General features: G+C 47.8%; 1 protein-coding gene across 1 annotated transcript in view; it reads right to left on the reverse strand.

The window, feature by feature from the left end:
* Positions 1 to 12471, reverse strand: part of RRAGD (Ras related GTP binding D) — a 58160-nt gene that overhangs the window by 25013 nt on the left and 20676 nt on the right. Inside the window, exon 2 of the mRNA XM_055135902.1 lies at positions 9754 to 10049. Within this exon, the coding sequence (XP_054991877.1) occupies positions 9754 to 10049 (296 nt within the window). The remainder of the gene's footprint in view (positions 1 to 9753; positions 10050 to 12471) is intronic.

A 12471-nucleotide genomic window follows, 5' to 3' on the forward strand; every position in this document is an offset into this window, starting at 1 on the left:
AGGAAGAAATACGAATGGCCAAAAGGCACATGAAAAAGTGCTCTGCATCACTAATCATCAGAGAGATGCAGATCAAAACAACCATGAGATACCACCTCATACCACAGAGACTAGCACACATCCAAAAGAACAAAAGCAACCGCTGTTGGAGAGGATGTGGGGAGAAAGGGACCCTTCTTCACTGCTGGTGGGAATGCCGACTGGTTCAGCCCTTCTGGAAAACAATTTGGACGATTCTCAAAAAATTAGATATTGAATTCCCATTTGACCCAGCAATACCACTGCTGGGAATATATCCCAGAGAGGCAAAAAAGTACAATTGAAACAACATCTGCACATGTATGTTCATCGCAGCACTGTTTACAATAGCCAGAATCTGGAAAAAACCCGAATGCCCCAAAACGGATGACTGGTTGAGGAAACTTTGGTACATCTATACAATGGAATACTATGCAGCTGTTAGAAAAAAGGAAGTCAAGAATTTTGTAGTTAAGTGGATGGGCATGAAAAGTTTCATGCTGAGTGAAATGAGTCAGAAAGAGAGAGACAGACATAGAAAGACTGCACTCATCTATGGTATATAGAATATCAGAGTGGGAGACTAATACCCAAGAACTGTAGAAATAAGTACCAGGAGGTTGACCCCATGGCTTCGAGGCTGGCCTCACGTTCCGGGGAAAGGTCAACTCAGAGAAGCGATCACCAACTACATTGTAGTCGAAGGCCATGTGGGGGAAGGGAGTTTCGGGCTGAATGAGGGCTAGAGACCCAGCACAGCGGCCACTCAACACCTTTATTGCAAACCACAACAGCTAATTAGAGAGAGAGAACAGAAGGGAATGCCCTGCCACAGTGGCAGGGTGGGGTGGGGGGGAGATGGGATTGGGGAGGGTGGGAGGGATGCTGGGTTTACGGGTGGTGGAGAATGGGCACTGGTGAAGGGATGGGTTCCCGAACTTTGTATGAGGGAAGTATAAGCACAAAAGTGTATAAATCTGTAACTGTACCCTCATGGTGATTCTCTAATTAAAAATAAATAAATTATAAAAAAAAAATAAAGAACTGTTAAGGGCCAGAGTGAGAATACAGCAGGTATGACACATACCTTACATGTGGCCAACCTGGGTCCCCCATATGGTCCCACATGGTCCACCTCAATGTGGCTTAAAAAACAGAAGTAAAAATAAAGAGCTGTTGAGAGTTGCAGAGATAGTGCAGTGGTTAAGGCACTCACCTAGCATGCAGTCGAGCCCGGTACAATCCCCAGCACTACATGCTCCCCCAGGCACTACCAGGAGTAACTACTGATACAGAGCAGCGAGTAGCCCCCTGAGCACTGCAGGCATCCCCCCCACCAACAAAAAAATGAAAAAACTAAAAGTTGTTGTAAATAAAAGACAAATTTTAGGCTCTGACTAGTTCCTTAATTTAGTAATCGGGAACAATTCTAGATTAATGATTTGCAGTCCTTCTTTAATGTCATTAAAAAAAAAAATCTCATCTAGAAACTAAAACTATTACCAGGCTGTTATCTTTTTTTTTTTTTTTTTTTTTTTTTTTACTTTTTGAGTCACACCCAGCAATGCTCAGGGGTTACTCCTGGCTCTGCACTCAGGAATTACTCCTGCCGTTGCCTGGGGGACCATATGGGGTGCTGGGGATCCAACCCGGTCGGCCCTGTGCAAGGCAAACACCCTACCCGCTGTGCGATGGCTCTGGCCTCACCAGGCTGTTTCCTAGGAAACACAGACAAGGGTAAAGAAAGCATATCAGAGCAGCTTCCTGGGCTGGGGTGTGAGAAAGAATACAAAATAATCCTGTAGGTGGTGGAAATAGTCTCTATCTTGAGTATGCGGTCATTCTATCTCCATCTATCGATATCTATATATATGATAAATTCAACCGATCTACTTAAAACCAGTGCTTCTATTTTATATATATTAAAGTCCAAAAAAAAAAAAAAAACCAACCATGATAGCTATCTGTGGCTGAAGAGGGGCATACTGTACACGTCTGTGAGCAAAAGTGGCCAATGTCAAGAAAGCAATGTCAGTCTCAGAGGACTAGGATGTCTGCTCTAACTGTCTGCTAAGCATATCTAATAGTCTGATTAAAGCTGGATCGATAGCACAGCGGATAGGGCATTAGCCTTGCATGTGGCCAACCTGGGTTCTATTTCCAGCACCCCATATAGTCCCCCAAGCACCGCCAGTAGTAATTCCTGAATGCATGAGCCAGGAGTAACCCTTGTGCATCACCGCGTGTGACCCAAAAACAAAACAAACAAAAAAAAAGAAGTCTGATTAGTGGGACGGAAGAGACAGTCCAAGAGGCTGAGCACTGCTTTGTATGCAGAAGGTCCTGGGTTTGATCTCTTGCACCAAGATCCAACAGGGCAGGAGCACCCTGGAGCAAACCCTGAGCACAGAGCCAGGAGTAACCCCCAGGCACAGCCAGGTGTGACCCAAAAAACAACAGCACAAAAAACAAAATGTCTCATTACCAACCAACTGGTGAAGAAGAGGCATATGGCTACAAGAAACAAAGAATGACATTATTAGGAGCTGCATGAGGAAGTTGTGAAAGATTTTCTTCTGCTGTGTTGATTATCTTTCTTGATTAATACAAACAAAGGGGAAATAAGCTGTCTTGTTTCGCCCCCAAAATTAGATTAAGGATTGTGGGAGGTCAGTCCCCAACACAGATCCAATTCATTGGGATCTGGGATCCCAAAGCAAAAATGTGACACAGCAACAGGGAGCTGAAGGTGGCCCGGGAGGAACACAACGTGGGTTCTGTAGGGCCACAGGAAGTGTCACACTTTCAGCCTAGGAGGAATCACTCTGGATGCTTCCATGCACTTGTACTGTGCAGACTTTTGTAAAGGCCTCATCTTCTCCTCGCCAGCACAGCTATCTGGCTCTCGAGAATATGAGCAATCCGCAAGCCCACAATAAAAATATGAGCTTTCGGAGACACAGAGCATTGCTTAGAGGGAAAGGCAAGAGCATTCAAGCATGACGAAGTGACACGGCTAGTTGCTCTTCCTTTGGCTGGCTGTGATGGCATCCTGGAAAACAGTCCACACAGGCACCTGGGTGCTCCGGGGGTGGAGTGCAGGGTCTGCATGTAGGAGCACCGGGTTCTATCCTCAGCACACAGGGTCCCCCACTACCACCCTGGGCATCTCACTGGAAGTGGAAGGGTTTTAAGATTCCTACATGTGTGATTCTTAACCTGTTACAAAAGTACCTAGACTCTGCAACACCCTATTTACTTATTTCTTATTTTCAATAAACAACTGTTCCCCCTAATGTTTTTTCCTTTTACAAAAGTTTGACTTACTACAGCAGGTAGGGCACTTGCTTTGCACGAGACTGACCTGAGTTTGATATCTGGCACCCGACATGGTCTCTTGATCCCTGCCAGCAGTGATCCCTGAGTCCAGAGCCAGAAGTAAGCTCTGAGCTCTGCTAGGTGTAGACCAGAAACAAAAACAAAGACTATGGGGCTGGAGTGAGAGCACAATGGGTAAGGCATCTGCTTGCACGAGACTGACCCAGGTTCAAATCCCAGGATCCCATATGGTCCCCTGAGCACTGCCAGGAGTAAGTCCTGAGTACAGAGCCAGGAGTAATCCCTGTGCATTGCTGGGTGTGACCCAAAAAGAAAAAAAAAACACAAAGACCACCACAACAAAAAATGTGACTTAAAAAGATGAATTTTGGGAGCCAGAGCAATAGTATATAGCTGGTAGGGCTCTTGCCTTGCCTTCCACTCAGTCGACTGGGTTTGATCCCCAGTACCCCATATAGTCCCCTGAGCACCACCAGGAGTAACTCCTGAGTGCAGAGTCAGGAGTAATCCCTGAGCACCACTGGGTGTGGCCCAGAAACACCCCTGCACACCCCCACCCACAAATAAGATGAATTTTGTAGGCATATTCTCTGCTATCTGTATCACCATCTGCCATGTGTGCCTTCTCTCTTTCTCTTCCTCTCTGTCTCTGGCTCTCCTTATATTTTTCTAAATAAAACTATTTTACTTCAGAAAAAAAGTGAATTTCAGGGCCAGAGAGATAGCTCAATGAACTGAGTACATGCTTAGCTTGTACCTGACCTAGGTTCAACCCAGGACCATGTGGAGCCTTCACCTCTACCCAATATCCTCTATTCTCATGCCATCCCCCACTACAGGGTCCTTCCGGTGCAGCAGCTTCAGACCCTTGCATGGAACTGCCGTCCTGGTTGGCAGGGCATCAACAAGAGGGTCCCCAGGTCTCCTGAGCACTGCCTGGGAGATACCCCTGCACAAAAGATGCATTTCTCAGCTTTTTTATACCTTTCTCTTCTTTGCAGTTAAAAACAAGTAACAATAACAACAACAACAACAACAGCAACAACAACAAAAAAACCCTAACTGAAAACAAATTTTTCACGTTTAGGTAAAATTAAAGTTAAGTTACTGCTACAGCTTAGAAATAAGCGTCCTGTGCCCGGAAGACAGCTCAAAGGGTTAGTGCACATGTTCTGCATGTGGGAGGCCCGATTCCATCCCCCGTACTGCACAGGCCCCCCTGAGCATATCTGGAAGCAGCCTCCCCACTCCTGAGCGCTAAAATCCAAAAATAAATGAACAAAAATAAGCAAGGGTTCTTATTTTAGCTACAGTATAGCCACACTACCAACACCAGAGATACGTCTGTGATGGGAATGTGAATTCCATAAACGCAAACTGCTATATTAGCACGGCTCGGCGGTGAAGTCCTTACTAAGTCTCTCTGCAAATAATCAATCAGCACCCTGGTCCGAAGCTATGACACATGGACTGGGATCTGGGCCCCCAGGCTTAGAGAGCAGAGACTCAAGAGAAGAGTTTTTGACCCCTGCCATGCAGCCGTGTGTATAAGCCCTAGCCGCCGCGTGCTCCAAGCTCCTAATTTAGGTGCTGGCAGACCTGAGGCAGGAAGGCAGGAAACACAGCCAGGTCACAGATGGGCCAGAAAACAGGTCAGTACGATGGGGACAGCCAGGAAAGCAGGGACTGGCAGCCTGCCCTGGTCCCGAGGCACACATCCAGGACCGAGCATTTCAGTGTGGGCGCGTGGGAGGAAGACACTGGGAGAAAGCATAGAGCAGGCAAGGGGCTCCAAGTCTCCCCTCTGCACGCCCTACCCCTGACAGGAGGAGCCTGCTCTAACCACTGTACCACCTGGCCGCAGATGCTCAAGGAGGAGCGATGCCAGCTCCTGGAAAGGAAATGCTCAGTTGAAAATTTCAGGGCTGGGAGAGATGCCTCCAGAAGCTGCGCCAGGCTAAGCCTCATTTCCGGGGCAACTTAGAGGGGGGCGGGTGAGCCCAGCCCCAGCCCCAACAGAGCCCCAGCAGCCAAAAACCTGCAGAACCCAATCGCCACCATGCTCACAGCTGATCTCCACAGGCTCCGGGCAAGCCTCATCCATAAGAATGAATCTGCTGGGGCTGGAGAGATAGTACAGCGGGTAGGGCATTTGCCTTGCACACGGCCGACCCGGGTTCAAATCCCAGCATCCCACATGGTCCCCTGAGCATGGCCAGGGGTAATTCCTGAGTGCAGAGCCAGGAGTAACCCCTATGCATCACCAGGTGTGACCCAAAAAAGCAAAAAAAAAAAAAAAGAATGAATCTGCTGGGGCCGGAGCGATAGCACAGCAGGTAGGGCGTTTGCCTTGCAAGCGGCCGACCCTGGTTCGATCCCCGGCATCCCATATGGTCCCCCAAGCACCGCCAGGAGTAATGCCTGAGTGCAAAGCCAGGAGTAACCCCTGAGCATCGCTGGGTGTGATCCAAAAAGAAAAAAAAAAAAAAAGAATGAATCTGCTGAAAAACTCGGGTACGCGGCATCTTTTGTGACCGAAATCTCCAGGCTCTCATGGAGTTGGGAGTGGGTGACCTCCCCTCATTTTTCTCTTTTTCCAGGAGCCTGGCAGTCATGCCCACAAACTGCCTCTGATGCCATGTAAGCTCATTAATGATCATGATCCAGAGACTCACAAATTCATCTCAGAAAAGGGCAACAAGCTGCAGAGATGCCTCCGGACCCCAAAGTCATCTCTAGTTGTATCACCCTATTTAAAATTTTAGAAGTCCTGGAGTGTTGGATATCAACCCTAAGTGCTGTAGTCTTTATCAGTGTATTGCCCCCTTTACTCCTCCCAGAGAAGCTTACCATGCCCTTGCTAACATCCTTAATTTAGTCAAGTCTATCTTCAAGCTCCCCTTTGTGTTGGATATTAACCCTAAGTGCTTTAGGCTTTATCATTGTATTGTCTCCTTTCCTCCTCCTAGAGGAATTTATATTACCCTTGCTAGCATCCCTAATTTAGTTAAAGTTTATCTGTAATCTTTCCCTTGTATTTTACCTCGCATTGTCACAGTCCCCCATGTCAATCTCGATTGCTTATAAAACAAAACTTTCTGGTAATTCTGAACTTGTACTGATACTGCTTTGTATTTGAAGTGCTGTAGATTTGTACTTGCTTTTCTGTTTCCCCTATAGCCTTTTTATGCGTTACCATAGAGCAATGTTCTTTGGTTAAACACAGAAAGACCATTACTACTATGCTCTTGATATTCGGGAGTTGTTTGACTCTGAAATATATCTGTTCCTGGGCATAATCACTTGGTCATAACTACTTGACTCAGGCTTTAGTTTCTGTAGTTCCTAACACCCCAAAGGGGAGGTCCTGCCATGGGACTGGGATGGACCGGGGGCGAGTGGCAAAACCACCTGGCAGCGAAATGGGACATTCTAGAAAGCATAAATGCACGGTTTTCATGCAAACTGTTACAACTTAAGAGACAGGACTCCCCTGGGGAAGGACCAGCTGAATTGGCCTGAGGACTTAGTCTGGGATTTACGGTAAAAGCCTTGCTTGCTCTCAGCCCGGAGAACTAAGTGTTGGAATCTTTGTCTCTTACTGTGTTTATCCAAACAACTGCTAGTATCGATAACTTTTACAATTAGAAGGAAACATAAAAGCAATGTAGTTGTCCCTGGGAGACAGAGTGTCTCCTAGAGTTGATCTCCCTAAATAAGAACTTCCTCTGCCAAATGTTTATCTATGTAAATGACCACCACACTGGTGCTTACCTCAACCCCCCTTCAGATGTTCTATAAGTATGCTAGCAACTCTGCATTAAAGGGCCATTTTCACCATCAGACTGTGGTCCCCAGCCTCCTGTCTCCCTGTCTCTTGGTGTCTCTGTTGGGGAGCCCTGGGGAGGTGGGGAGGCGGCTCAGGGCCACCCAACGCACACACGTGTCCAGCAGCAGCAGCAGCCCCGAGGATTATTCATTTTCTTTTTTGTGACCACACACTGGAGCGTGCTGCCATGAATGTGGTTTTTGCAGACATTTTATACTCTACTGCACTGATGTACCAAGAGTAGCACAGCACACTTGATGGGGTGTAACGTAGAAGGCAACCGATCGTGATAAAAAAATAAATAACTAAATAAATATTAGCACACAAAGCTCAACCTGTAACAACATGTTAGTAATCTCTTAGATAAGGGCTTCATGGCACCAGGGTGAGATACAACAATCTTCACTTTAATTTTCTTCTAAGGAAACTTTGTGGGTCATTTTTAATGGCTAATTCATAACAAACAATACTAAAATAAGTTATTTAGGACCTGTTTTGGTAGTGGTGGGAAAAATTTGTAATAATGGTGGGAAGGTTTAATGGTGGTGGGATTGGTGTTGGAATATTGAATGTAATGAATTATTGTGAACAACTTGAAAAAACAAGAAAAAAGAAAATGTCAGGGCTGGTGATATAGCACAGTGGGCAGGGCACTTGTCTTGCACCCCCAGCATCTCCTATGGTCTCCCAAGCCCCGCCAGGAGTGATCCCTGAGTGCAGAGCCAGGAGTAAGCCCTGAACATAGTCAGGTATGCCCCCCCCCGGACTCCCCCCCCACTCCCAAGAAAAAGAAAAAAAAAATTTATTACTGGGGGGGAAGGGAGAGATGGCTCAAGGGCTGCAGCATGTGTTTTGCCTGCAGGGAGCCCAGGTCTAATCCCCAGTGCCTCGTGGCCACCCAAGCACGGAGCCAGGAACAGCCTCCAAGCAGCAGGGGGGGGGGGGTGGCCCCAATCTCCCTTCCCAGATAGGAGAGCTGAGGTTTCTCGCTGGAAGCCCAGGGACTCTCTCTGAGCACTGGGCTGCAGGTTGGAAGGTCAGTGCTCTCACCAGCTACCGGTAGCCTCTTATGCCACTGCCCAAACCAAACCCCTGAGGCATCGCTTCCTCGGCTCCCCTACAGCCAGGAACTTCAGCCCACGGCCACCTGTTTCCTTATGTGACTAGGGCGCTCTGTGCTTTTGTATCTCGACAACCCCCAGCCTAGCACTGATACTGACTCCTGTCTTCTCCAGACAGATACAGGAGTTAGACAGGAAAGTAAACATCGCCTTAATTAAGAGAGTTCATCTCTCAAATCTCGCTACAGAAATACCAAAGAATGGGACTCGGGCTTAGCAGACGCCCTCCCCCTCACCACCCTCCACCCAATGCCACGGGAAGCTTTAGTTTCTCTCCTCTTTCATTCAATTCTCTTAAATAAAACCTCATCTGAATTCAGCCCGCCAAATAAATAACAATTTCTTTTTTTTCCTTTTTGGGTACACCTGGAGATGCACAGGGGTTACTCCTGGCTCTGCACTCAGGAATTACTCCTGTCCATGCTCAGGGGACCATATGGGATACTGGGAATCGAACCCTGGTCAGCCGTGTGCAAGGCAAAAGCCCTACCCGCTGTACTATCGCTCCAGCCCCTAAATAACTATTTCTTAAAAGAGGGGATGGGGAGATAATATCGAAGATAAAGTGCTTGACTAATACATGGCCACCCAGGTTCGACAGCCCCCAGCATCCCATATGGTCCCCTAAGCACCATCAGGAGTGATCTCTGAGCATACAGCCAGGAGGTAATCCTGAGCGCCGCCAGGTATGAACCCTTCCAAAAAAGGAAAATAAAAAAGGAAAAGGAAATGAAACAAGTAAAAAAATTTAAAAGAAACACAAAAAAGTTATGTTGTGTTCCTTGTGTATTAGTTTTAGTAACAATCAAATTCAGAAGAGAAATACTCTTAGAACTTTGTCTTCAGAGGAGATGGCAAACTTTTAAAAACACATATCTATGCCTCCATTTGTGACAAGGGACCCGGAACCTTTTATAGCTCTCCACCATGAGTACTGGGGGAGGGGGTACAGGCAAGTGGTAACACCCTCAGCCTGCCAGTAGTCCCCCCACGTGTGAGATTGCAGGGTGCGGATGTGCAGAGGGGCCCGAGCAGCCTGCAGGGAGCAGCTCCTAAAGCTCCTAAGCCATAACAAGAGCTCCCCCCACGCAGGGGCTGAAGCAATAGCACAGTGGATAGGGTGTTTGCCTTGTATGCGGCCGACCCGGTTTCGATTCCCAGCATCCCATATGGTCCCCTGAGCACCGCCAGGAGTGGTTCCTGAGTGCATGAGCCAGGAATAACCGCTGTGCATCACTGGGTGTGACACAAAAAGCAAAAAAAACAAAACACCAAGAGCCCCCGCTGAGAGTCGCCTGTGTGCCTGTGTCAAGCAAAGGCCTATTCCCGATCCCAGACACCAAACCAAACCTGTCATCAAGGAACTGGTCTGAACGTGAGGAAGACGCATTGCCCGGGAGGGTGGGGCGGTGACTGGCCATAGCATCAGCCCAGATGGGTCTTTACCTGGGAATCAATGACAAATATCAGTGCTCCTGTGCCCCGGAAGATCATCTCATAGTCAAAGGTAGGGTCAAAAAAGTCAATCTGTCCAGGGAAGTCCCAGATCTGAAAGTTCACGAAAGAACTGTTGGACACGTCTTCCCGGCAGATCTTGTTGGTGCTCTCCAAGAACAGGGTCTCGTTGGGCGACATCTTGTGGAAGACGACTTTCTGGATGGACGACTTGCCGCTCCTCCGCAAGCCCATGAGCAGGATTCTCGGCTTCACCTCCGTGCTGAAGGGGTCACTGAAGTCCAGGACTGCACAAAACACAAGGCAAGAAGGAGGTGAGGGCCAGTCATAGCACAGCGCGTAGGGTGCCGGCCTCACGCATGGCTCACCCAGGTTTGGTTCCCAGATCCCTGGATCCCCATACGGTCCCTCCAAGCACTGCCAGGAATGACCCCTGAGCGTAGACCCAGGAGAAAGCCCTGAGTACCACTAGGTGAGGTCTAAAAACAACCCCCCCCCCCAAAAAAAAAAGATGACTGTAGAAACCAGAGCAATAGTACAGCTTGCCTTGCATCCTTAGCACCCTACATGGTCCCCTGAGCACTGCCAGGAGTGATCCCTGAGTGCAGAACCAGAAGGATGTTCTGAGTACTCCCAGGTGTGGCCCCCAGAACTAAATAAAGAATGAGGGTTAGATGCGTTGGCGATGATGGTTCATGACAAGAATTTCACTTCCACCTTGGATATGACTGAAGACGCCTCAATCCAGGCTACTTTCCCAAGGACAGAGAGTGCTAAGTGCCTGAAATGCGCACTGAAAAGGGTTGTTTCACTACCTCTAATACCATCCCAGAGGCCAGAACCCCTGTACAATTCCATTCACATCACAAGCAAGGGCTTTGGAGCCAAAGGTCGGAAGTCAAGGCATTTCTTGGAGCCGAACGTTGGGTGGGTCACCTTCCTGAGCTAGGTCCTTTCCCTACACTGTCAGAATCCCTATGCACTAAAGGCACACAATTGTGCAAGGCTGGGCATTTGCCTTATACACGGCCAACCTGGATTCTCTCTCCGGCACTCCATATGGTTCTCCGAGCACTGCCAGGAGCAATTCCTGAGTGCAGAGTCAGGAGTAAGCCCCGATCATTGTTGAGTGTAGCCCCCCCAAGCAAACAAAATATAAAGACACAGCTTCTTTGACACTCCAAATAAACAATTCAATTTGGGATTTTACCAAAATCAAAACCTTTGTCAAAGGGCACTATCAAGAGAATAAGGGCAAGACACTGAACGGAAGGATATAGCTGCAAAGGTGACAAGAGTTGAATATCCAGAATTAATTTTTTATTTTTGTTTTTGGATCACACCCGGCAATTCTCAGGGGTTATACCTGGCTCTGTACTCAGGAATTACTCCTGGTAGTACTGGGGGACCACATGGGATACGGGGATTGAACCCAGGTCAGCCATATGCAAAGCAGATGCCCTACTCTCTGTACTATGGACCCAGCCCCCAGAATAAATTCTTTAAACTCTTTAAACTGAAATATAAAAATAACCCCATTGGAGGCCAAAGAGATAGTGCAGCAGGTAGAGTATTTGCATGTGGCTGACTCAAGGTTCGATCCCTGGCACTCCATATGGTCCCAAGTACCACTAGGTGTGCTCCCACACACCCCCAACAGAAAACATCAGGTAGCCAATAAGCACACGCAAAGGTGCGCTTTTTTTTTTTCTTTTTTGCTTTTTGGGCCACACCTGGCTATGTTCAGGGATTACTCTTGGTTCTGCCCTCAGGAATGACTCCCTGCTCGGTGGACCATATGGGATGCGGGGATCAAACCCAGGTTGGCCATGTGCAAGGCAAATGCCCTACCCGCTGTATTGTCACTCTGGCCCTGACCACATCATTGTAGCACTGTAGCACTGTCATCCAGTTGGTCATCGATTTGCTGGAGCGGGCATCAGTAACATCTCTATTGTGAGACTTCTTGTTACTGCACACCAAATACACCACGGGTAGCTCCCCAGGCTCTGCTGTGTGGGCAGGATACTCTTGGTAGCCTGCCGGACTCTCCGAGAGGGACCGAGGAATCGAACCCGGGTTGGCCGTGTGGAAAGCAAATGCCCTACCCACTGTGCTATCTCTCCAGTCCGCACCATATCATTAGCACCAGAAAATTACAAATCACGAACCAACAGAGAGTCCGGTGGTAGAGCACATGCTTGGCACATTCACGGCCCTGAGCTCCATCTCTGGTGCCAAATGGTCCCCTAGTATCACCAGGGTTGGCCCTGGAAGCCTCAGTGAACCAATATGGGTGGGTGGCCCCTATAAGAAAAAAAAAAATCTTCCCAGAAATGTAGGAATAAAAATTTTGAGATGCTTCTCCCCAACTACTAGGATGGCTATAATTTTATTTTATTTTATTTTTATTATTATTATTTTTTTGCTTTTTGGGTCACACCCGGCAATGCACAGGGGTTACTCCTGGTTCTACACTCAGGAATTACTCCTGGTGGTGCTCAGGAGACCATATGGGATGCTGGAATTCGAACCCAGGTCGGCCGCGTGCAGGGCAAACGCCCTACCCGCTGTGCTATCACTCCAGCCCCTGCTATAATTTTAAACATTAAAAAAAAAAAAGACCACATCTATGGATACAATATGCAGAAGAACATGAAATGGTGCACTCTGAAAAACAACTCTGTCCATTCCTCAAAGGACCAACAG

Source organism: Sorex araneus, chromosome 4 (genome assembly GCF_027595985.1).
Source record: "Sorex araneus isolate mSorAra2 chromosome 4, mSorAra2.pri, whole genome shotgun sequence".
Classification (NCBI taxonomy): domain Eukaryota; kingdom Metazoa; phylum Chordata; class Mammalia; order Eulipotyphla; family Soricidae; genus Sorex; species Sorex araneus.